This window comes from Excalfactoria chinensis, chromosome 1, assembly GCF_039878825.1.
Source record: "Excalfactoria chinensis isolate bCotChi1 chromosome 1, bCotChi1.hap2, whole genome shotgun sequence".
Classification (NCBI taxonomy): domain Eukaryota; kingdom Metazoa; phylum Chordata; class Aves; order Galliformes; family Phasianidae; genus Excalfactoria; species Excalfactoria chinensis.
The window spans coordinates 14,017,657-14,044,105 of NC_092825.1; the positions used below are offsets into that span (position 1 = coordinate 14,017,657).

Here is a 26,449-nt window from a genome sequence, read left to right on the forward strand (position 1 = left end):
GAAATCACAGTTTACTGTAAAAGCTCAGTTAGCAAATGCTGTCCCAGAGCATTTACAAGAATATTAAGAAATATTATTTCTGTCTGTTCCTGACTGCTGTTAATTTTTTTCTCTACTCCCACTCTTCCAACCTCGTTTTTATTATTTAGCTATTATAAATAAGGTTGAATTAGCAGTTTGCTCTTAAGGAGATGTTATATAACACAATTTAAATAATTTCATATCCATGCTTTAGCAAACAAAAACTGTGGGAGAGCTCAATTTTAATAAATATGCAATTTTTCCTCTGGGAAATCAGGTTAGATTAATAGAAATATGTTCCTTTGCTTTCCAAATTCCACTGTAGATATTATAGTGCACATTATTCTTTCTCTTTTGCAATTATTTACTGGTTGTGATTCAGGTTACTTTGCAGTCAATCCTGAGCTAATGATGATGAAAGCATTGCATCAGTCTACTATTTTCACTGTAATCCTGATTTAATTATCATTCTGTAGTAATTGTGAAGGTGCATTTAAACAATGATTATAAGTTATTTTAGTAACCTCATTCCCTTAGGTTGAGAGGAGGCATTCTAAGGAAATGTTAACATTAAAAGTGTAGAAGTGTTTAAAAATGAGTCTCCTGTAAAATACAGATTGGGAAGTAGAGTTCAGGTTAATCAGTTTTCAAGGCATATAGCAGAACCAGTTGTCTGAGGTCTGGAAAAGTAATCACATTCTAAATCAATGGCACAATAGTCTTAATCCTGTACATTCTTATCTTTAGAACTAAACCTCAGCAGTCTGTGGAGCTGACATGATGTACAGGAGGTCTGAAGAAGACTTGCTGAAATTCATTCTTCTGCACTGAGTCTTTCCCATATCCGCAGGCTAGTTGCTCTTTCCAGTTTAGTTTCCAGTGATGAATATAATCACTTGGCTTGGAAGGATTGCAAGGAGTAATTTGTTTGTCTCGGCTGAAATTACAGGAGATGAAGATCAGAACCCAGTTTGTCTAATGCAGTCTGTGTACTCCTACCACAACACCTAAGCTTTCATATACAACAAAGGAAAGCGTGTTCCTCTAGAGCCTGATGGGGGCAAGTCAATCTACCCAAATATAGGTGTTTCCCCTGTCTGCAGAGAATTTAGGGCATGTTGGCACCCTTGGGTTGTGATCTACATGTGGAATTCTGTTTTTGACCCCTCTGAATTGTTCTCTCCTGATGTGAAATGAGCACGAGGTCCAGGGACTAAGGGTAGGGTGGGACCTTGTTCCTCCTCCTCACAGATGATTAACTAAAACATTAAGTTGGTAAGAAGGTTTTCGTTGTTTTCTTTTTTTGTTGCCCTGGTTCTTGCTGCTCTGTCTACTCCATCTCTTACTTGGAGTATGCCATATGTACTCCCCCTGTCCTGAAAACTATTGTTTGGTCTAGAATCTTTACACAAATGTTATGAAGTCACTACTCTTGTTTCATCTTCTACTTGAAGACCTGTTAGCCTGTCCTCATTTGGTTCTTGATTTGTAAAGCTAACCTGAGTTTGTAACTTGCAGTCAAACACTCATGATAGCGTGTGTGAGCCCTTCAGATCGAGACTTCATGGAAACCTTGAACACATTAAAGTATGCGAATCGAGCACGAAACATCAAGAACAAGGTGATGGTTAATCAGGATAGGGCTAGTCAGCAAATAAACGCTTTGCGCAATGAGATTACGCGGCTACAGATGGAACTTATGGAATACAAAACAGTAAGTGTATTCTTTTAGGATTTCTTCTGCTTTAAAATGATTATAATTCTACAGCTGGCTTTCTCTTGGCTATCTCTGCTTTAAAAGCACTTAAATATATATATATATATGTATATATATATACACACACACACACACATATATATATAAAATGCTAATCTGTAAAATACTTCCAGTTATTACCAGATATCCTCATGGTCAGCAATGAGCAACAGTCACTTCCAAAGTGAAAAATGATCACAATTTAGATTGTTCACATGTTCATTCATGTACCAGTTAATGTATGGTGCTTTTAAATACTGATTGAGAGCTCAAACCATTGTGCTTTAAAAATGGGTTTTCAATTATACAGGCCAGATACTTGTACTACACAATGCCTATTTCTTACTTGAATTTTAATCAAGGGATACTGTTTTCAGCATTAAACGTGCCTACCATTGTTATCTCTTAGTTATTTTTGAGACAGTATCCTGATCTAATAAAGAATGGCCTTCTCATTTCTAAATCTCTCCAAGAACTTGTATTTCAGGCTAATGTGGAACTGTGCAGGGAAGACCAAAATGCTAGGATCAGTTCTTGCAGACATCAGTGCTTTGACAACACTCTGTACTGCTGTGAAATCTTTGAAAGAATAATCTTTTGCAGTGAGCATCTATGTGGAATTATAAGCAATTTGTGCATCATCTTTGCTAGATTTTAAAAAATAATACTGAAAATGCTTTTCTACACATACATTTTTTTTATTACTAATAATAATTTATGTATTTCCTTCAGGGAAAAAGGATTATAGATGAAGAAGGCGTTGAAAGCATCAACGACATGTTTCATGAAAATGCTATGCTGCAAACAGAAAACAATAATTTGCGTGTTAGAATTAAAGCCATGCAAGAGACTATTGATGCACTGAGAGCCAGAGTAACTCAGCTTGTGAGTGATCAGGCCAACCAAGTTCTAGCCAGAGCAGGTATGCTGTGGGTGCATTGCCCTTGCTTAGGAATTACTTGTGTACTTAGTTACATATGTACTTATATATTTAGCATTGGATGAGGACTCAGAGATGGGTGACTGTTTGCTTTTCTCTTCATAAAATAATCAACTGATAGAAATACCATACGTATGTTGTTCTTCTTGTGCATTTTGTTAGCATCTTTTTGATTTATGATACGTCTGTTATTAAGTTATTTATGTTGGGGGCAGAGGGGGGAATACAATAGAAGAAGTTACTTATAATAGTCCTGATCACAGAGCACAAAGAGGAAGCAAACTCGTAATGTAGCTTAAAGAAAAACACATTTCATGAATCAGATAAGATCTAAATGTGTAGCCCATATGTTTATTTCTCTTTGCTGGTACGTTGTGCCTTGTATCTGTATGAAAATATTAAATGTTATGATTCCCCTCTCTCCCCAGGAGAAGGAAATGAAGAAATTAGCAACATGATTCATAATTATATCAAGGAAATTGAAGATCTCAGGTATTTATGTAAAATGTCTTTGAATCATTTTCATTTATAACAAATACTGGTAATGTTCGCGGCTGAATATTTCACTTGACTGATCACTGTGCAAAATTTGATGCTGTTGTTTTGTGATAATATCATAACCTGGTATAAATTATAGTACTGAGAAATTACTCTTAAAAAGGTGAAAGATATTGAACATCTGTATTTCTTTTTTGGAGCTACAGTGTTGCAAATATATATATATGGATTCCCCACTTAGTATTAATGCTATGCTATACATTAGCTCTTGTGTAATAAACATACATATTTACATACATTGTATATATCTGTTAATATAGTGTGTCTCTATATATTTGTAGTTGTTCAATAATTGTTTGTTTAGAATTTATGTTGATGAAATGAGTACAGTTTTCGTAGCCATTGTGTAAAGTCATATGACCAGGGAATTGACCATGCTTGCTTTTCATATGATTTCACCTGGTACTGTAGTTTCTTCTTAAACTGAAGATAACGCATTACAATTGCAGATACTAAAGAGGTGTATTTGTTTTTTTTTAAGGGCAAAACTATTAGAAAGTGAAGCAGTTAATGAAAACCTTCGGCGCAACTTGTCAAGAGCTTCAACAAGATCCACGTACTTTGGTGGACCATCAGCATTTTCTATGCTTTCTTCAGAAAAAGAGACACTGGAAATTCTAGATATAGCCAAGAAAGATCTAGAAAAGCTGAAAAAAAAAGAAAGAAAAAAGAAAAAAAGGTGGTGTATAAATAATGGTTTTATTTCTTTGTACTAGTAAGGAAGTGCTTGTTTTAGTTGTTAAATTTTGATAATTCAGAACATGTCTGTTGTTGCTCTTTGGGTTTGGTTCCTAAACTAGTGTTTCCACAAACCCTTTTCACATCAAAGGAATAGCTGTTTTTCTCTTGCATCTTTTCTTCCAATGGGGTATATGTTATTTGTAGAATGAATGTTTCTGATCTAAGAGTTCTTTTTCTTATGTCATAGTTATGGACAACTGTAGAAGCACAGCTGCTCTCTATAACTTTTTAAGCATCTGAAATTCAAAAAGAGTTTTCAAGAACAAAAATTACGATTTTTTTCCTTCTGTGTGTCATAGAAAAGTTATTCTGAATAGCTGGGAATTCTTTGGTAGCTCCTGGAATGGCTTCTTTTGCTTTTTCTCTATCTTCTGCTTTTATGAATGTTTTTGATTTGAGATTTCCTACTTTTCTGCAATGTCACGCTTAGCCATCTTTTGTTGTCCAATTTCTCATCTACTAAAATGCTCATATACATTGATATAAATGCCTGTTCAGATAGCAGCTAGTACAGCAGGAATCTGTGCACTCCAGGACTTTGATTCTATTACTGATCTTTCTCCTTCCAATTCCCTGTGCTTCTGATCTATTATCTACAAGTTAACAGTAAATTTAACAAACCTGAATGTAGTGGAACTATAAACTTTGTGTTAGTGAGACCTGCAGCTCGGAATCTTATCCATAAATCCATACATTATACAGATGTCTGATACTTGTGGAAAAGACCCCTTTTAATGATAATTAAATTCTTAGTTGCATCTCATTTTTTTCAGGACACTCTTCCATGGGTATTTTAGTTGATTCTGTGTGTTACATTTGTAGGAATTTGAAGAGAGGGTGGAAGTATTAAATGAAAGCAGCAGAATCTTCTGGCCTCGCTTCAGACAAACACTTCAATATGTTCTTAACATATTGAAGAAAAAGATCTGCTTTTGTATGTTTTTAAAATTTTAAAATGAAGCAAGCATTAAATACATGCTTAGAGCCCCAGTTGTTCAGTTGGTGTCTGTTTGGTGATTGTTGACAGGGTTGTGACCAGAAAACTGATAAAAGTTACTACGTATACTGAGTAATAGACCTTGTTGTAGTTAATGTTTACTTCTAAAAGAAACACCCAAGCCAAAAAAAGGGGCACCAAAACAAGTTCCCTAAAAGAAAAACAAAACAAAGCCATTTAGAAGTTTTTTACAGCAGTAAATAAAAGATGTAGGTGTTAATTTAGGTCTTTTTCTGAAAGATGTGTCAATGAGCAGTGATGCTTACACCAGGATGATAATCTTTTTAGTGGGATAGCCCAGTGGTCTCACCCAAGGGCAAGGACTACTTGCAATAAACTCTGCATTATAGAATTGGAGAACCAAAACAGAATTTAAGTTGAAAGAGCCCTTTTGAAAGCCCAGCCTACATTTCAAAATGGGTCTTATGATCCCATTGTATAGTGTCTTTTTCCATTTTATAATCTAAAGTACTGGTAAGGATTGGCCCATGTGAAGGCTGCTAAATGGTTCTGTATTTCTGAGTTGCATGTATCAGGAAAGTAATTCCATAAATGCTAAGAATTAGAATTTGAGAGACTGCGCATTTGCGGATGACATTTCATCAGTTAGATAGAAGCAAAGTCTGTTTTTGGGATGTATCATTGTAAATTTTTATTCTGTGAAAATTTCAGGTGTTGGAAATGGATATGCTGCTGTATAGCAAAGGGAGCATTTACCCTGTAGTTTGGCAGGGATTCTTTGCTCTACTTCTGTTTCCTACAGGCATTTACCTGCTTTTACTGTACTACTCCTTTATAGGGTTGATATTATCTTAAAGTTGTCTAACTTGTATTTTCATGTGAAAATGGGATTGGCAAAACTAGTTAGTAGCTCTGCTCCTACTACCTTTCTTGAGCTGCTCATTTCCTGTGTAAGGATCAGTGTGATTGATTAAAGGTGCACAGTTTTAAGTACGTGCAACTTATACAAATTGTTCTGAAGTAGCCTGAAGATCTAAGAGTTAGTTTTGAATGAGCAGCAGGTATGTACTGCTTCACATCTGTAGCCTTTAACAAGCATGCATCATAAAGATTGTTGGAAACAGTTTACACCCCAGTAATGTTTTGACTACCCAGATACTGATGTATACTTCATAATCTGTGTGACCTACTCACTAGAAGACCCACAGCAAAGCTCCCATGCCTCTTTCAGTTGTTAGTCAGCATTACACATCCTGTAGCCTTTTTTGACTGTTGTCTTTTGACTTACTAACGCTTTATTAAACTAAATCAGTGATAAAATTATATGGCGTTCAGCATGTTAGCACTTAGCTGGCACTGAAAGAAGGTAGCAGGCAGCGTCAAGTGGAAAGACTCATACTCTCATAGCTTGCTTGCAATAGGAACGTGAAGAATATAATTTAGGCCATCTCTACACTTACTTAAGTTATCCAGACGCTTTTTCACAGCTACATTGCCCTTTGTTAAGGATGATAAAGTACAAGTAAAAATACTAACTTTTTGTCCATCTCATCGCTTTTGATGCTTTTTTCTTTTTTAATAATAACAAGCAATCACTGGAACGTACTTCTGAATCCCAGGAAAAAAAAAAACCAACAAAACAGCTACAATTCTCTTCTTAAAAACTGATAACGAGACTCTAAACGAAAGAAATAATTGCAGTTCAAAAAGAAGTTTGAATTATATTCAGAATATATGATTCAGAATATTATTGCTAAAGAAAAACATCTTGTCTTTGTCCTGAGATGTTGCTAAGAATAACGTCAGTTCAGTGGCTGTTGGATTTTTCAGTGTTTTACTTTTCAAGTTTAACAGGAAAAAGTATAGGGGGTTTCTTTGGTTTTGTTTCTGTGGGCTTTTTTAGAACTAAGAGATTTTTGAACCCACGTTAGAAATAATTCTCAGAGTGAAATATATTTAACTTCTTCACCACTGTAACTTGAATTTCTAATCGTTGACAGTGACAGATCAGTTAACCTAGAAATGCTGCTGCTTTGTTTTCTATTTACTTTCCAAGTGTTCAACATGTGTTGCCTTTTTACTACTTGTTGTCTTTTTGACAGTGTTTTTTAAAATTTCGTTTTAAACTCCACAAGCTCATATATCATTTTTTTTTACCTTCTTATCACTTTCGCTTTTCACTGTCTGGTTTGTCCTTCATTGACTTGGCCTTCCAATACTGTACCTCGTGCTTTTGAAGGCTACAGAAACTTGAGGAAAGCAGTCAAGAAGAAAGAAGGTTGGAATATTTCCCAGGTTTTTAATTAACTGTCATTTCAATTAACTGGTTGTCATACAGGGAAAGAAGTAGGGTAGATTCTTAACCCCAAGAGTAGTTCATTCGGCTCTTCAAAATTCTGTCCTGTGTTTTGGCTTTTGGCAAGTGCTTTAATAGGAAGAAATCTCTATTGTGGAATTGAGGTTGACTTTGGGATTGCAAGCAGTTGTGGGACGGTGATGCCTTTGGGAATCGCTGTAGAATTTGGTAGTTTTCTTTCTTGCATGGCCTGGCCTGGATGGGATGAAAGGCAGGAGGAAGGTGCTGTAGCTCATATCATATAAAATGTTATAACAGGCAATATAGCTGCTTAATAATTGTAGCCTGTGAGTTTGGGTCTTCACACTTCAGTTAAGTCTATTCACAGTCCCTTCAGTTTTATTTATTTATTGCAATTGCATTTCTGAAACCTTGGCCATTCTTTCAGTTCAATTACAGCCAAGGTAGTAGATATATTTGATAGTCACAGAGAGCAGTCACACTGAAGGCTCTAAAAGAGAAATATGCTGTTGTTAAAAGCATGTGGTAGATCTTTTGTTTTTCAGCTATCTGCTTCAATCCCCAAACCCTACACTGGATTCATGTAAAGTGATGATGTGAACCTACAGAGCAGTAGAACACCCATTAGGCAATGTGGTTTTGCCTAGAGGAGCTGCTGACTCTTCTTCCTCCTGCCTTCTCCCATTCATTAGGCAGAACACAAGTTCTCTAGTGGTGAGCTCCGTACTGCCTGCAGGAGAAGGGAATTTTATTGTCATTGTGCATGAAGATTGCAACTACAACTAAGATCTGTTAGCATTTAGGCTTGCTGTCCAACATAAACCAGAACATGTGAACTGAGTGAGATGAGAATCTGTGGAAATGAGATTGCATGGTTCAGTGTTCCTTGCCTGGTATTCGTTTTCTGTTCTAATCGGGGCAGGCTGCTGCTCAAGTGAAGGCACTCCGCCCGCTTGTGGTCAGCTGCAGCTGGGCTCTGTGTAACTGCTGGGGAGTGGGGCGGGGGAGCCATCTAGCGTTGATCCGCTTAAAAAGCGGTAAAAAGAGAAAAGACGGTAAACGCAGGGCCACTCTCTATTAATTAGCACTGTTCAGAATAGAGCTCTTTTATTTAAAGGTGACTTTTAGGTTTGGGTAGTTTCTCAGATCTTCTGAACGTTTCTGGTCACTGCACTGAGCACTGGATTTATCTGTTCTATCTCTCATCTGAGCTCCTGTTGGTGTCAGTAGAGGAAGATGAATGTGCCTGGTCAGTGACAGCACATACTTGTGCCACCATTATGCAATGGAAATTGGGTGAAGTAGAGTCCACCTTATGAGATCCAAACCACATTTTTCATTATTACTCCTTATTGTGTCCAGAGCTGCTCTGTTGCAATTTCCTTTCTATTGAGTATCGTTTCCATTTTGCATGTGTAGTTCTAGAAGGATTGATAGTTTGTCTTGGACAATTTGCAGAGTGCTGTCAGTGTTAGAATTTTAGCATTTGCATGCGGCATCCCAACTGTGCACTTAAAAGTTAAGAAGCCATCCTAATGGCTAAAACACCAAATCAAAACTGCTGCAATTTGTATAAGCCCTCACTATGGTTACAGTCCAAGTCCTCAAGAGAGGAAAGAATGTAAAAGTACTTGTCAGTTACATAAGTTTTGAATCATACTCTGAAAAACAGAAACATAGATGTATACTGAAATATAATTTTGTTTGTTGGGAAAGTGTCTTTTTGAAACGTGTTCTTATTGCAGCAATTCTGCTTTTCTAAACTATTTTTGTTATATTAATGCCTATTTTGAGCTTTCTCTTGATGTCTAAGTAGACAACTGATCCAAAAACTAGTTATAATATGGTAAGTTAGGAAATGTGCATAAACCTTAAAAGAAAACTTAGGCATGGTAGACTCTCTTATAGCTTGAGGGCATGTATCTATAACATGTATTGTACTTGTGCATAATATTCTTTCTTTGTTTAGTAAAAGCTGTTTTGGGTATGCTACAACTTCCATGCAAAAAGAATACAGCTGTGGTTTACAAACATTTATATTTTGATTGTCCCAGTCACGTGATGTGGTGTAAAACAGTGTAATACTCATTAATGTTACTGTGCAAACTAAGATTAAGTGCAAAAAAAAGCATTATTTTTGTTTTCTGTAGGAGCTTGGAAGTTGTGTTTTACCCATGCACACACATATATACTTTGTTTACACACACTTTGGTTTCATCTTTATTTTGGATTAAAACTTATTGTTTTGGGGGATGAGAAGTACGTGCTATTTCAGTTTGTGAATATTTTTTGTCTGTGCCTTTTCTACTAGTGTTAAAGATGACAACACAGATAATGAGCAGGAGAAGAGAGATGAAAAAGGCACTTCAGAGAGAGCAAATAACGAATTGGAAGCAGTAAGTATTTACAAGTACTTGTGTTGATTTGTTTATTGCCTGTGTACTGCTTTATATGGTTGTTGAAAGAAAATTAGGAATGAATGAAGTGAATATTGCTGCTTCCCAATGATTGTAGGAAGTGAATGGAACATGGAAAAGTGTGGATGCATTTTAATTTCTTTCCACTCCGCTTTTTGTAGGAGGAAATTCAGGAAGTAAGTGATCATGAAGATGAAGAAGAGGAAGATGATGAGGATGAAGATGACATGGAAGTTGTTGAAAGCTCAGATGAGTCAGATTCTGACTCTGATGAAAAAGGTGATGTCAGTTCATTATTTCTGCAGATTTTTTATATAAGTACTGTGTGCCATTCTTGGTTTTGTGTGTGTGTGTGTGTTCATTTTTTTCTCTTTTGTTTGGCAGAGAAGATGGCATGTTGTCAGTGCTGTTCGTAATGCTTTGTTTATTGCATGTCCAGTGAATTCGTTGTGAGAGGTGGTGCTAAAACATATCTGATCGAGTGTCTCTTTGCAGGCTTTAAGATTTAACAGAAGCTCTCAAGTGCTTAATATGGCATTTCTTCTGAAGCAAAAGCACTGGGTTGTTTTTGTAACTCAGGACTAATCACCAATTGACAGCTCCCATTTGGCTAATTTGGAAGAGGGTAAAATTTAATTTCAAAATGCTGGAAGTCCATCAACCTTCGTCACTTTGCAGATGTTGTGGCTATTCATGTAGAAGCACCAACAGCTGGTGTACTTATGGCATGCAAATTAGGATTGTTAGAGTGAGAGCGAGCATTACCAGCAATTCACTCATGAGTTGGGCCAAATAGGCAAATCAGGGCTGTTGATTCCTGCTTGTTTGAGAGTCACGTAAGCAATTAGCAACAGTTGCAGAACCTGAAATAAATCCACAATTTACAAATTAGTTGTGGAGCACATAATCTTAAACAAAAAACAACAACAAAGCCAACAAAACAAAGAAACCTGATTGAACAAAGCAATTAATTAAACGTGTACGAATTTTGTGCAGGGATTAATTCTTTTCCCTCTCTCTTCTCATTCCTCCCCTCATTCCACCTTGATGAATACTGCAGCTTCTCTTATGAGTTTGATTTCATTTTTCCAAAAGGTAGAGAAAGGAAGTTCTCCCATTGGAGTCTGCCAGTAGCCAAATTTTCCTTTTATAACCTGCTGGGTTTCTGAATGAGAGCTATTCTGCAAGCCCTGGGGCAACTGAAGTATCACAGCCTGTATAACTTTTTATGGGGAAAGACAGATAGCTGTTGTTGAGAATGTAAAGAATTGTAGCAGCAGAGCAACTATATTCCAGTTTAAGATACCTTTACTTCCTTCTTTCCCATTCCTGGAATAGGGAGCGTTTAGAGGAGACTGATTTGCGGATAGTGGTTTTGGTTGCTGCATTGTATTTTGTGTGAAGTTCTCGTATGTAAAATTACATGCCAGGAAATGGCCCTAACATTGCAGGAGGAATCCATAATTATGTGGTTCTCACTGTTACATTAACAGGAATCTTCATTTTTAATTATCCAAATTATCCTTTTTATTTCAGAAAACTATCAAGCTGACTTGGCAAATATCACCTGTGAAATAGCCATTAAACAGAAACTGATAGATGAGCTAGAGAACAGCCAGCGAAGATTGCAGACACTGAAAAAACAATATGAAGAGAAACTGATGATGCTCCAACATAAGATTCGAGACACTCAACTTGAAAGAGATCAAGTTCTTCAAAACTTGGGTAAGAATTACAAATGTATATAAATTGAAATGTTTCAGATCTGCTAGTTGAATTGTTTCTAATGTCCTGGCTTTCTTTTGCAAATGTGATAAGAAATTGCGGGAAATATCAACTAGTTTTTAACCATAATGCAAGAGGATCATATGTTATAGTTTCTACCAGAATGGTGAGAGATTTCTAGGGGCTGGTGGGAGCAGCTGCTACTGACAGGTGTTTGATTTCAGTTTTCTAGGAGCTCTCATATATTTTTTTTAACATAGTTCTTGTGTTAGTACCCAAATGAAAAGTTTTCTTTAACTCCAACCTCCCCCCTTTCCTTTGACTCTCGTGAGCTAAGAATGAGAATCAAAGCAGCCTTGCAGAAGTGTTTTACAGACCAAACTTTTTAATGAGGTAGTGTTAAGGCAAAAAGTGAACTGTGGCACTGGAAGTCATGAGCCACAAAAGTTCAGGTTTTGGGGGAGTGCTGGATGAAGGGCTTTTTTGATTTGTTTTGGCTGTTTCACGCTAGAAATACAGTATATGTGCTTTATTGTTGTGTATTTAATATGCTTTCACTACTCCCTTATTCTTCCTTAGACTTTCCTTTTTGATCAGCTCAGAAGGTGATACAAGGCTTGATGGCTCTTGAGATTTGGTTTGAGTAATCTTATCAGCTTGTACACATGTGCGAACATGCATGTGTGTGTCTGTATTCAGATATTTGGGTATCTGTTTTCCTGCATTGAAACAGTGCAGGTGACAAAAGAAAAAAGATACAAAAGAAAATTTTCAAGCGTATTGCAAAAAAATGCTAAGAGCAGAGAAAAGTTGTCTGATGTCGCAAGGTAAAAATCTCTTAAACAAAAGCAGATTAAGAATTCTCTTTGGCTCTAGGTTCTGTAGAGACATATTCAGAAGAAAAGGCAAAAAAAATCAAGTCAGAATATGAAAAGAAACTCCAAGCCATGAATAAAGAACTTCAGAGACTTCAAACAGCTCAAAAAGAACATGCACGGCTGCTTAAAAATCAATCTCAGTATGAAAAGCAACTGAAGAAACTGCAGCAGGAGGTGACAGAGATGAAGAAAACCAAGGTATATCTCAGTATGTTGAAGTGTCAGGCAGTGACTGTTCACTGGAAAATAAGTTAAGATCACCTGTGCATTTATCCACTGGATAACGCTGTTCGTGCTGTCAGCTGCTCAAAGGACTGAAAACAGGAATAGCCTAGTCTTCATAATTTCTCTGTGTGCATGAATGTGTGGGGAGCCCTTTTAGGTTTAATTAATGGAAATTACTGTATGAAACATGCAGAGCTGCTTGTGCTGCTTATTACCTGTTACTCAGCTCTGAGTGAAGAAGACATTAGATGGAAGTAAATTGCTAAAAGCATGTAATATTCTGCAAGATGGCAGTTTGGAGAAAACTCTTTAGATAAATGGGGGCAGGGAATAGCACTTCAGTGCAAATGGCTTTTCTAAGTGATGACTTCTTTACAGGTTCGCTTGATGAAACAAATGAAAGAAGAGCAGGAGAAAGCTAGAATGACTGAATCAAGAAGAAATAGAGAGATTGCACAGCTTAAAAAGGAGCAACGCAAACGAGAGGTGATTTCGCAGATAACCTGCTTTTGGGATAAATGGCTGTCATTGAGATGTGCATGAAATTAAAGGCATGTGCCCTATGTATATGCATTGAGGCTGGCACATACCCGGTTATTTTTGCAAATCAAATACACGTAGTTTGGTTTGACTTCTGTGATCACGCAGCTCCTAGTTTCAAGTGCTAAGTGTAGCAGAAAACAAAGGACTTGCTGTATTATTTTATCACTGAATCTTTACAAAACCATTGCTACTGCCTTACTTGCCTGCAAGTGTTCTTTTTGGTAGAGTAACTTTATTGAAACGCTCATTTTCATTCTGTCCTAGAAAGACCAAGAGAGCTCTGCAACTTGTCATTTCACAAGAGTTCTGCAAACTTAATTTACTGTGCAAAATTGTTGTTTTGGTTTGTTTTGTTGTTATTTTTTTAATATATATGGTAAATTTCTTATAAGAGAAAATGGAGGAAAGATTACGTGCTGTTTGTGTTTCTTCCACAGCACCAGCTCAAGCTTCTGGAAGCTCAGAAAAGAAATCAGGAAGTTATCTTACGTCGCAAAACTGAAGAGGTATTGTCATAAAACAGTAATGCATCTTAGACAGTGGGAGATATTATATTGCTGCAACACTGCATGTAGATTCAGGGAGAAGTAACTGTGTCTTTGCATTCTTGTTTCAGGTCACAGCCCTTCGTCGGCAAGTTAGGCCTCTGTCTGATAAAGTGGCAGGAAAAGTGAGTCGAAAGCTGAGTCTGCCTGAACATCCTATTCAAGAACCGAGTTCTAGCTCATCACTGGAGCATGATGGTTCAAGGACAGCAGCACAGCAGAAAATGAGAATACCTGTTGCAAGGGTTCAAGCATTATCTGTTACTGCAACAAATGGAACAGGGTAAGGATTAAAACTCTACAGAACTTGTTAAGAGAACTGAAAATTGCATGAACTTTATCGCAGATATTCTTTTGATGATACTTATTTCACTTGTTGGTATTTCTCAAACTACAGTCAGGTAATGCTTGTAAAATGGATTTTTTTTTACCATTATCAAATGTACTTTCAATTTTGTGGGCTTCATTGTGGAAGAAAGTAAAGCAACATTGAAGGGTAAATTGCACTAAAATTTCAAAATCCAGTTAATCTGCTTTTAAAGAAAGGTCCTTGTTGATCCAAGACCTGTAATGTTTTAATTCAAATAAAATCTTGTTTAATATAGTATATATAGTATACTATATATTATATATTCTATAATAGTTTAATATATTATTTTACTGATGATTTTCCTCTGCAGTTTCAAGTGCATTTTCTTGTTAAACAGGGAATGATTCTTAACTGTCATTTTAGTTCAGTTGTGCATCATATAAGATGCCAGGGTTTTATACCTTTTTTTCAAACACTATATATTAGCGTATAGTAGAATTTGGTGTGGGAGTGCAGATAGGTGTCTAGTGCCGTGACAAACTGCACAACATTTTGCAAGTTTTTTTTTTTTAAGTTATCCATTTAAAAATACTCTGGCCTGATTGTTTCCACATTCAAATCTGAACTACTTTAGCCTTATGTATGTTTCTCCTGAATTTACCACAGAAAGAAATATCAGCGGAAAGTGGTGACAAGCAGAGTTTACTCCTCAAGGGCAGCCAGGATGAAGTGGCAATTACTTGAACGCAGAGTCACTGATATCATTATGCAGCGGATGACCATTTCCAATATGGAGGCAGATATGAATAGGTTACTTACGGTGGGTGAGCTGCTATGGACTATGAACTGTGTGGTCATATTGACTATAAAGAGATCACTGTGTGTGTTTGTTGTAAATGTGTTGCTGTGATGGTAGCATAAGCAGTGACTTGGAGTCCCTTGCTGTCAATGAAGAAACTTTTAACTTCAGTACACGTTTGGATGATGAGATTTCTGTGCTTAGCAAGGAATAAAAACACATGATGGGTTAATGTGAAAATATATTAATATACTTAAGTGCAGAATTTCTTTTTTCCTGTAGAAATAACGTGTTAGCTAAATTTTAAAAAGGAAAGGAAAACAAAAAGGAGGTACTTCAGCACCTTAAATTTTTACTAATTATTTTTTATGTAATATTTTGTCTTTGGGGAAAATAGCAACGTGAAGAACTTACAAGAAGAAGAGAGAAGCTTTCAAAGAAAAGGGAGAGGCTCATCAAGGATGGGGGTGGCAGTGAAGCAGATAGAAATGTCCAGAACATAAATGAAGAAATGGAATCACTAACTGCAAATATAGACTACATTAATGACAGCATTTCTGACTGCCAAGCAAATATTATGCAAATGGAAGAAGCAAAGGTAGGTGAAATATTAATTTAAATAATAGAATGGCAGAAAAGAAGCGGCCTTGAAAATGTGCTTATTTAGAAATGAATTTTATTTTGATTGTCGTTATTGAACTTGGAACTAGAACTAAGCGAAGTCTGATGTTGCCGTGTGCAATCATGGTTCAAACTCCCCCCCTTGCCCAGGTTCTAGCGAAACCCCCGCTAGGGCCAAGAAGACCACCGTGACTCATCAAGAAAGGTGGCAAAATGGCATTTATTAGGAGTAATCAACACCTTATATACCTTAATTACTTTGTCTACGCCCCCTAGGGTGCACGTTTGAAATGCGTGCCCAAGGCACATCACAAGGTAGGGGACGGAAGAGGGGGGGCTACTACCACCATAACATCCCGAAAAGCCCCACTACCACCTACATGCCTACAACATCTCCCCCCCTCCAAATACTACAAGGGTCAGCCTTGTTAGCATCTACAACAGTCTGAAGTGAAGGCTGTTTCTACAACTGGACTTCTAGATATGAATCGTGGTGTTAATGTTGTTGTGCAAGTTAAATACTGCAGGGTGTTTAAACATCAAAACTGATGCTTTCTGTTCTGCTGGTGTCAAACTGAGTTATTGGGATCAAAGGTTACCAGGTAGCACTCTCTTTCTGCAGCTGTTGATATACTTCTACTCTGTTGTATTGTTTTTGTATGCTTAAAATATATGTAAGCAATTTTGTATGTCATCACCTACTTAAATTCTTTTTATTATGTTGCATTTTTGTAAATTTTCAATTATGGAACAGTCACTGTCTGTAATCAAGGAGGCTTTTCAGGGAAAGTTGCTTGAGATGGACTTTTTAAATAGACAGTTTCCCATTAAATTGCTATTGTGATTGATGTAGGAACTTGGGTGTTATCAAAAGCAGTGAAATTCAGATGTGAAAACTTCATGTGCGTCATACTGTACACGATCCAGCATGAAGAACACACCAGACGGTCTTTTAGAGCTCTCAATGCATGGTGGTATAAAGTCTGAACTGTAACACCAACTCTTTTTTTTATATAGCAGTTTTTGAGTTCTCCCTCTGCCACACTGGGCTAATTTGTGCCTTAATGCATGTTACATTGCCAGCAGCTTTTACTGTTTTAATCACATCAGGGTTCCTTGAATTTTAGACAGCATGGTGTGAGGTTACTGGACTTTACAGTACCAGTAAAATGGTAGTGAACACAAAAGATTATTCCTAAGGGTACCAGAGTGCTTAATACTAACTGAGAGTAATCAGAAGAATGATGAAAAGACTGCTGGGAGAAATCTTCAAATATACAAAGGCTGCAGAGATTAAAGAAATGCACTTAATTCTGTATGCACTGTGAATAGCTTGGCCTGTAGAAAGACTCTAGTTAGAGGTTGTAAGAACATTCCAATAGGAAAGAAACAGAAGCATTGCAACAGACTTGGAAGGATGTGGGTTATGTACCGTGAGGTAGATTGGGGCTAGTTTGGAAGGAAAAAAAAAACCAAAACACACAAAAAACCTCACCAAGATGAAACTGTGTGGCATAGTGTAGAGGTACCTGAGGGAATAATTGGGTGATGTTGCTGCATTCTCTCACTGTTTCTGTTTTCAGTGATTATGGTTAGAAAAAAACTTTATTTTTCTTCCCCAAACCTGTCTGGTTTTTATTGGTGCATATGTAGGAAGAAGGAGAGACCTTGGATGTAACAGCAGTGATAAATGCTTGCACTTTGACAGAAGCTCGATATCTGCTTGATCACTTCCTCACGATGGGCATCAATAAGGTAATGCAGAATATGAAATGTGTGTGCAACGAGACTATTCCATGCATCATGAGCAGAGCTGATAAAGGCTGGTAAAGGGTGGCTGATTTGAATTTGTGGCTATGGAAAGTAAACACAAACAAAGCAAAGCAGGTCAGCACTAATGAGTTGCACTGGTTCAGAGTGGAGGCCCTTGAGATCCTTTGTACCATTCCAGCTGTTACCTGTTTTTCAATTCCCAGAGGAATCCACTGCACTCTGTGACAAACTAGTGCTGTTTTAAGAACAATATGAGGTGATTACTAATTAAATTCATACTGTCTCTCCATGTTTTTTAACAAGCTCCGAGGTGGCGCTCAGGGTGTTTTTTCTGTTCCTTTTTTTTCTCTCTTTTTTTTTTTTCCCAATAAGAATGGCACAGCAGCTTTCTCGAAAATACAATCCATTCTTAATATTAGTTTCAAGATAGGATGATATATTGTTGCGTGACGTGCTTTGATCAGAGTTTGGCTTTTGAGTAGAGCAAGATGGGCTTTTTATGAAACTTTGGGATGTTGTGTTTTCAAAATGAGTACTTGGCACCTCATAACAACGCACACATGTATCACGTGCTTGTTTTCTCTTGCAGGGGCTCCAAGCAGCTCAGAAAGAAGCTCAGATTAAAGTTCTTGAGGGGCGCCTTAAGCAGACAGAAATTACTAGTGCTACTCAAAACCAGCTGCTGTTTCATATGCTAAAAGAGAAAGCAGAGTTGAATCCTGAGCTCGACGCTTTGCTGGGTCATGCTTTGCAAGGTAATTTTGTCATCTTGTATTCCAGATAGTCAGCTGCATGTCACTTTTGCCTTTCATGCATGCTGTACTGGGCATTCTAGGTTGTTTCTTTTCTGAATAGATGCTGTATTTTAACATATTAAATTTTAATTATTTCACGATTGATATGCATGTATGTCACATTTAAGTATATCCACTCAGCAGTGAAATGTAGGAAATTCAGAAGCTTTTTATCATTATTCAAATATTTCACCTATTACTTTTATAAAAGACTGCTTTTACAGTTTCATATGATTTTAATTTTTTGAATGTGAAATTCTAACCGTGTGATTCTGTTCAATCATCATTTGTTAGTGGTTTCCAAAGTGGCGTTGTGTATCTGCTACGGCATCTATTCTGCTTCTTAGGAGATAGTATTAAGGAAAAGTATAGGATGCATTTGGGTACTTTTGATTTATTTCTCTTTATAACTGGATATGTTTTGATTGGAGTGTTGCTTTTGTTTCCTTGTTGCTGTTATTACACAGACCTAGATAGCATACCACTGGGTAAGTATGTTTAGCTTTCTGTGTACTGTACAGCTGCATGAGTTACTAATTCATTCATGTTCACTAACTGGTTTATCTTAGAATTTGTGTGTGTGTGTGAAGTTTGCATGAACTATGCTGTAAATGTACTCATTTATCGTGAGCTTAATGAGCATTTCTTCCTTTCTGAAACCAACTACAGCCTCATGTTATCTTTGTTAGACATGAATTTTACTGAGGAAAAAGAAATAATTCTTAAATGCGGTTCATTTTTGGTAGACAAATTATTTTGTAAGGTAAATAATTCACAGAATTGCAGATACCTCACTTTTTCAATTGGATTTAGTTGCTGACCACTAATTTTGAGGAGATGAATCTTTTGTTGCCTTTAAATGATTTTCAAGTAAATGACATGTTTTCTCCTCTCTGTTGACTCCTGGTCACAAAATTGGCTATTTGAAACCTGAAATATTCCTGATGTCAGTAACAGTTTGTTTTATATCATCTCCTGTTCCTTCTAAGCCCATGAAGCTATCCAGGAACTTATCATATACAAGATTTTGTCTTGAAGCATATGGGTCATTGCCTGATGTGAGCTGGTGAGAACAGTTACAGCTGTTCAATGTCCTGACAGGTGACACCTGATGAAGGTGCCAGGGCGTGCTGTTGCATTTGCTGAGTATTTCTTCAGATGCACCAGTGGTTGTTAGTATTGTAGTTCGTCTAAAATAGCCTCTGTGTTGTATACATGTGCATGTGTGTGCCTGTTCACCCCTGCTGGAGTGAAAACAAGGCTTCTCTAGCCAGGATCCTAATGTTAGCATTTCCTGTTAGCTCTAGGCAGGCCTTTACTTGTTAACAGCATCTAAAACAATCTTTTGAAAATACTTTTGTTAAATGCATGGAAACAGTAGCACTGTTGTACAAATAACAATAATAATACAAATTACAAAACATGTGGAAAATATTTATGCTAAAGAAGCTTTTCAATACTCTGCAAGCCTGAACTGAGGCTTTTAGAACATGTCACTCAGGACACTGTTAACACTTGTTTGGAAGGAAGCTTCACTGTGAGCGTATCTAAATGGAATATGCCATATTAGCCTTAGTCCACACGGAAATTCACCCTTTTGGTAGTTTGTATTTTGTAGATCACTCATGGGTAAACCTTTTTAGCTGGAGGAAGTCCAGAAAGTACCAAAGAGAGGCTTTGAGGCTGGGACTGCCAGCTGCGTGGCTGGGGCTCTCTGGGTGCAGGGCTCCTTGGTAAATCAGTTATCTCAACAAGCTGCCTGGAGGCTCAGAGGCAGTACTGAGCTCCATCCCAAACAGTAACTGTACCTGCAGAGTGCTGGTCACTTGCTGCTCTTGCCTTTGATGCCTTCTTGCAGCTCTGTGGTCCGTATGTTTTTAGCATTTTGAACACACTTGGCTTGGAGAAGTGCAGGAGTTCCCCAAGGTAGCTGTACACCTGTGTTCCAATGTAGAATGAAGGAAAGGTTTCAGTCTGCATCAAATTACATCACAGGCTCAGATTTTAATCTTCAGAACAGGCTTCTTATGCATGCCTACCTTGTGTGCGGATGAACTCTTCACACCTGTGAAACATTAACATGACCACAAAGTTCGGTCTTGAAGTCGCTCCTTTCTGAAGCACCTTCCCACTCATGACATCTGGATGTGCCTGGTTGTGACTCACAGCTTTGTACGTGCAGATCCTGAAAGAGCAGACCAAATGTCATCTCCCTTAGTGCAACAAACCAGCAATTTAATCTGTGCTGGCACTATTCTTTTTTCTCAGTGCGAGGATGAAGACCTCATCATGAAGTCATCAGAAAAGCTCTCCGCTGGTCGTTGATCGCTGGTTTATTAGCAGTTATGTCTTCTGCTCCTCATAAGCAGTACTGCCTTTCACTGGCTTAATTGTTTATCTCCTCTTGCTCAGGACTTCTTTCAGAATCTTGCTCTTTTCTCCCTTCTCGTCTCTTTTTGTTGTTTGTCTGTGCTGTTTTCTACCTGGGAGCTTCTCACATGTTTCCTGTGATCCATTGCAGATAAACTCAAGAAAAATATTGATGCAGCATGTCAGGTCATGTTAGCAGGAATCCACAAGTAAAATCCCATCTTTTGCAGCCATACTGCCTTTTCTACCTTTCACAGGTACATCAGAGTTGCCAGAGTTGATGACAAGTCCTTTATGAGAAGGCCATGACTTTTCTAGGAAATATTTTTTTAGAGGTAGCATAGACAAGAAAGCAGCATTTTCCCTTTCTTCATTTCTTTGGACAATTCAGCTGGGGAATATATTTACCTTCCCTCCCCTTTCTCCAAAACATGAACCTAAATTTAAAGTATGGAATTTAAGTATGAATAAAAACATGAATTTAAAACTGGTGGACAAACCTTTTTTAATATGTGTACCAAATATATTGGTTCTGTGTCTTACAGATGTTGTTTACTTTCTGGCAGAGATATTTAAGTAATCTTAAAGTTCTTAAGTAACAAGGAAGAGATTTTGAGGAAAGCCATGGGAATATTATTTAATCCCTAACATTTAATGCATATGTTCAAAAATATGGAACCTGTAGGAATTTAATATCTATATCTTTAAACTATGCGTAGGATATATTATTATACTAACATGCAAGTAAGAGAATTTGTTTTCCCAGCTGTTTGCAATTGTTGTACATATGTCCTGGACTGATCCTCTTAGCTTAATGTTTTGCATCATTTGCATGCAGACATGCATCGATCTGATGTTTGATAGCATTACAGTGTGTGACGTGCATGCTGGGTTTGTCTGTTTGTGAACAGCTTTGTGTACCCATTTTTCTTCAGGATCGTTTTATACTGAATGAATTTCTGCAATTAGCTCCATGCAATCAATATTGTTTAGAAGCAGGTCTAAAGTATTATGTGGTGGTATCATCCTGTTTTGAAACAGGAAATGTGCTAGTGAAGTGCTTGTTTATTGTCAGGCTGATGTTGCAATTCTTTATAAACTGAGTCTGAGCCTCAACTCGCTTGCTAGTTAAAAATGCTTTATTTCTTTCATTGTAACAGATTTGATGCAGTATTGGAGAAAGATGAAAAAAGGAGTCGGAACAGACATCCTCACTGTCCATTGATTTGCATCTTCTCTTTCATGTCTTGTAGATGTCTTTTGCTTTGTTTTCTTTCTTTCTTCCAGATTTCGTTCTACAGTTTATTTCTCTTTCTCTGTCATCCATGTTGCTTCACTACAATGAATAGAGGACAACATCTGGCACTGTATGCTAAGGTCTATGATTTCTGTAGGCTGTGTGAAAGAACTCAGGACAACTTACAAGTGAAAAGATTAAAGAAAAAAAAAAAAAAAATATATATATATATATAGAAAACCAGGAAAATTCCATGAGAACTGACTAGCAAATAGTGAAATGTATTTGTAAATCCTTACTTTTCATGTGCTGGTCGTCTACATTCAATGCTGTCTGAATCGTTTTGCACAGTATGCAAACCCCAAATGTCCTTTTGTAGTTGGGCAGGCTAACAGTATTCTTTTGGTATTTTTCTAGAACATTTGGAAGATAGTACTGATGAGGAGGCTCCGTTGCATAGCCCTGGGACAGAAGGAAGGTGAGCGATCTTTGTTAACAGGTGACTGGGTTCTAGAAAAATTAGCATCATTTCTTCTTTTTGTAACATATTACGTGTTCATCAGAAGATACCTGTGATGTGTTTTCCTTTCAGTTTGCCTATCAATTCAATAGGAAGTAATCTTAAAATATGCATTCTGAAAAGATGTCTATTTTCTTACTAACTGCTGCAATTTTTCTTCTAGTGCATTATCTTCAGATCTTTTGAAGCTTTGTGGTGAAGTCAAACCCAAAAGCAAGGTATGCTATAGGATAATTATAATTCATACTTTAATGGCATCTTCTGGAGGATGCTATTGCTTTGCTCTAGAGCCGTAAGTGAGCAAAGACATACAGAAGTTGAACTGAGATGATGTTTGTATGATTTGTATGCAGTGTGTTTTTTGTGTAATACTCCCCTCTGTGAAGTAATAATAAAAATTCATTGTTCTTCACTATCTTGTGGCTGAATTTTCACACTTGCAGATGTTTTCATAAATTAATAGAATTCCGAACTGAGTAGATTTGCAGTTCAGTATTAATTAACATAATGAAGGGTAGGGGTTCAGGTATATTCAAGTTGGAGATTAGGAAGAGATATGTCAAGGGATAGCTGGGCGTAGAACAGACTGCGCAGGGCAGTGGCATGGCCTCAACCTGCCAGAGTTTAAGGAGCATTTGGACGACACTCTCAGACGCATAAAGTGCTGTGTGAAGCAAAGTGTTGGACTTGATGATCCTTATGGATTTCTTCCAATTCTGAATATTCTGTGATTCTACAGTTAGAGAGGCTGCTGTTTAATATCAATATCAGTGGGAACAGAAAACATGTTTTTTTTTCTTTCTTTTTTATTTATTTTTTTTAATTTGCTTCCATGGTCATAGGAATATAAGGAATTTATAAGATAAAGTTTGACCTTTGGGTTCTAAATTAAAGTTATCATTGCAGGTAGGTTGGCTGCAGTTTAATATTAATGGCAGTGGGAACAAGAAATGTGTACCGTTTATGATTTGCTCATGTGGTCACAGGAGCATAAATCAATATTGTAAAGTTAGTAGAAGTTCTAAATCTTAGTTTATCTAAATCTTAGAGAGTAATAGATGCTTGCAGTTGGTTTCCAAGGACGTCCTTTCAAACGATTGCCAAATCAATGTTTTCTGGTGTTGAACTTGACTTACCTTCTCTGAAAGCATTTCCAAGGAGTACAGATGAGCTTCCTAATTTAGTTTCTAAAGGAAGCTGCCAAGTGTTTTGAGGAGAATGCCATTTACAAGCTAATGATAATCGTAAATGTAGTACTCTTGAAACATTCTAGGAAGTGATTAAGTTGCAACTTGCTTTTTGTTTATCTGCAGGCCCGCCGGAGGACCACTACACAGATGGAATTGCTGTATGCAGATAGCAGTGATTTAGTCTCTGACGTTAGTGCTGCAGAATCTACTTTGCCTGGCCTTCTTGCATCTGCTGCAGAAACCCAAGAAAGTGGGATGACTGCTGACACAAATGATACTTCTGCTAGGGACAGAGAGTTTATTCCCCCACCATCTGGCTTACCTTCTAAGATAGGCAGCATGTAAGTTTGGCCATGCTGTACTAATTGTTCTTTGCTTTTTAAAAATGCATGTTGCCAATTTCCTGTAATCTACTATTTTAACTTTACAAGGGAGGTTAATACACTTGAAGCTTACTAAATATTACTGACAAAACCTTTCCTTCTTCTCTGCTATCACCACTCTAGACATTAGAAACACACTGCTGAAAAGAATGTGCTGCTTATTGGAGGTCCAAACTTCTCTTGTTTTGTCATAGTGAAATCATTGCCTTTTTTCTAAATAGTGGGGAAAAAATCCATCTGCTACCTCAGATATTCTGTTTCAATAGTGCTGTGGGAAATTTGCTTTCTTGGGATGCAGCAAGAATATGCTTAGAACAGCAGAGAGACCAAAATAAAACCAAAACCAAATAGCTGGCAACAAGAAAAAATGAAATAGTGTACCAGCAGTACCCATGTGTGGTCCTTGCTGTCAGGTAAAATGTTTGTGGGAGACTTTGTGCTGACCACACTTAACATGAACAAATCTTCACGCTTGCGTGCTCAATTAAGGTTAAGCTGATACAGACACAATTAATACTAGGAATCCTGAAAAATCCTCTCTAGATGCAGACTGTTCTTACCAGTGGAACAGTTTTACTAACTGAAAGTATTACTTGATGCCAAATTAAGCTAAAAAAAATTGTTTTCATCTTTTCTTATGATGATGCCAGTAGTTGTCTGTCATGTACTCCAGTGTGTTTTATTTCATTTGATCTTGATGTTCTTTTTATATCTTGTGATATTACTGGTGGTTATTAGCCATTCACTGCTAGAGATGCTAGAGACCTGTATTGTGAAGTACAAGCTCCTGTGTTCCATGAGCTCTTGAGTAAACTGCACGTATTGTATTCAGTGATATGGAAAAGCCATACCCAATAGCCATCTTCATGTCACAAATGCTGGAATTAGGCATCTTTCACTATTCACTTGTCCTATTTGCGTAATATTTTTACAGTGGTTTCCATCTAATGTACACTTGCAATTTTGCATTATTTCTACCGCGTGTTTCTGGCATGTGCTTGAAGTGGCAAACATGAGCCGTAAAACACTGCTGACAGCAACTATTAACCCATACTGATGGCTTCAGTGCATTTCACATGTTCAGTCTGCTTGAGAATAATGCTCTTGGGGGGTTAGGATATGTGGGGAAACCCACCTGGTTTAGCAGTTAGCCTGAGTTCACTAGAGATTCTTGAAGCTTCAAGATTTAAAACATCAAGTGTTATGGCCTGACATCCAGGACTCAGGTAATAGCAACTTTTGCCTAGCTCTGTCTGCTTTGTGAAAGTCATCTAGCATAGTAGAATTTTTCTACAGTACTGTATTCTGGGAGCATTAGATAGTTGTCAGTAAATCAGTTCAGTCAGCAGCAGGCCTCACTTCTAGTGTTTTGTTATTGGTCAAAATTGCCACAATCAGCCTGGCCTATACTGATGTCCTCGCTGTAAGTGAAAGGGTGTTTTTCTGGCTTCTTTCTTTCTTACTATTTTTTTTTTAAACAATTAAAGCTCAGTATACTTTCTGCAGCATGGCTGCTTTTTCAAGTCGTTTTTGAAGAAAGGTTTTCTTTGTGAGCCACCTGGCCTTCCCGTTTGAGCCTGTAGTGCTCATAGCTATTGTAATAAATGACATTTTACTGAAGCAGAGTGTAATCTTACCCACAATGATCATTAACTTCCTTGTGCCACTGAAGTGGCATTCAGAGATGTGGAAGTAATAAAAGTAATCCAAAATATGCATTCTCTGGAAGTAATAGTAATTTTATGCTGAGGTGTAAAGTGTCTTATGCACAAACGTTGCCGTGGAAACTCAGTTCTGTGATGATTCCAAGAGGCACCTAAATGTCCATAGCTAATACTGAGTCTAACAGTCAGTTTAGTTGGGGTTCTGTTTTACTGGCACAGATGATTCTGTTGTCCTTTGCTACTCCCACTTTATCTAAGTAGGGTCTGCAGAGCACAGTGGTCTTCTGTAGGTTGTGTCTGGTTCCCCAGCTCTGTTCAGATGTCTCTGATATTGTGGAAGTCTTAAAGGATGTTAAAAACCTGTAATTGGATGCATCTTGCACTTTTTCATTCAGCTGATCAATAGGGATGCATCAGATCTGGGGCTTTTTGTTCTTACATCTGTACTTAGGAAGTTCACTCCGGTAAGAATGCTCCATTTCTATAATACCTGCATTTCCAGGTTTTCAAAATGGATTCTCAATATAATCATGCTCTTTATACCTTCTGAGGATGCATCACTTTGGAGCCAGAGGTGGGAGACTCAAGGGACATGTAGAGAGTAAGCAAGAGGGAGCTGGCTCTACACCCGACTGCGCAGCACAGCGGTGTGAGGCAGAGGAGTCTAGACTCTGATTATAGTGAGGCTTATTTATTTAGCAACTATGCAGGATATGTATAGGCAACCAAACCAGGAAAGACTAGCTCAAGATTTTCATACTTGCTGAGAAATCTGTCTGTTGGGCTGATCATAGGACTTCCTTGTACTCAGAACTTCTTGATTCTTAAATACATACTGGTCTGATATAAAAAGAGGGGTGAGAGTGTGTTCTGTTCCCCCTTCATTTGTGTGCTTTGCAGAATTTGTTTAGAGGTAAGTAACCTGGAGTGGATTGAACCTATCTGTCCTTGTTCATGCTCTTTAACTGTCTTATATGCAAAACCGTATAAGTAGCTGCTTCCTCTCTTCGTTCACCTGCCTTGTGAAGGCCCTGTTTGTTTGCAGTTAGGGGACAGTAGGGCCTGCATGCAGCCCTTGGCACTAAGCTCCAAAGGTGGGACCTTCCCCTTGCTGTGAGTGCTTGTGTTCAGTGTACGTGTGCTCACTCAGGACAGTTTGGTCAA

At 37.5% G+C, this 26,449-nt stretch overlaps 1 protein-coding gene across 4 annotated transcripts in view; it reads left to right on the forward strand.

Annotated features, from left to right (window-relative positions):
* The window catches only part of KIF21A (kinesin family member 21A), an 82,306-nt gene that overhangs the window by 40,036 nt on the left and 15,821 nt on the right, over positions 1-26,449 (forward strand). For 3 of the 4 annotated variants that reach the window (XM_072326367.1, XM_072326369.1, XM_072326371.1), the window contains exons 8-27: positions 1,540-1,735; positions 2,510-2,699; positions 3,146-3,209; positions 3,757-3,954; positions 7,214-7,252; positions 9,603-9,687; positions 9,870-9,987; positions 11,245-11,433; positions 12,310-12,509; positions 12,915-13,022; positions 13,517-13,585; positions 13,696-13,907; positions 14,601-14,754; positions 15,131-15,331; positions 17,008-17,109; positions 17,717-17,882; positions 18,389-18,409; positions 21,946-22,006; positions 22,212-22,266; positions 23,362-23,579. In XM_072326367.1, coding sequence (XP_072182468.1) covers positions 1,540-1,735; positions 2,510-2,699; positions 3,146-3,209; positions 3,757-3,954; positions 7,214-7,252; positions 9,603-9,687; positions 9,870-9,987; positions 11,245-11,433; positions 12,310-12,509; positions 12,915-13,022; positions 13,517-13,585; positions 13,696-13,907; positions 14,601-14,754; positions 15,131-15,331; positions 17,008-17,109; positions 17,717-17,882; positions 18,389-18,409; positions 21,946-22,006; positions 22,212-22,266; positions 23,362-23,579 — 2,646 coding nt within the window. The remainder of the gene's footprint in view (positions 1-1,539; positions 1,736-2,509; positions 2,700-3,145; positions 3,210-3,756; positions 3,955-7,213; positions 7,253-9,602; positions 9,688-9,869; positions 9,988-11,244; positions 11,434-12,309; positions 12,510-12,914; positions 13,023-13,516; positions 13,586-13,695; positions 13,908-14,600; positions 14,755-15,130; positions 15,332-17,007; positions 17,110-17,716; positions 17,883-18,388; positions 18,410-21,945; positions 22,007-22,211; positions 22,267-23,361; positions 23,580-26,449) is intronic. The other variant, XM_072326368.1, reaches the window with a different exon arrangement.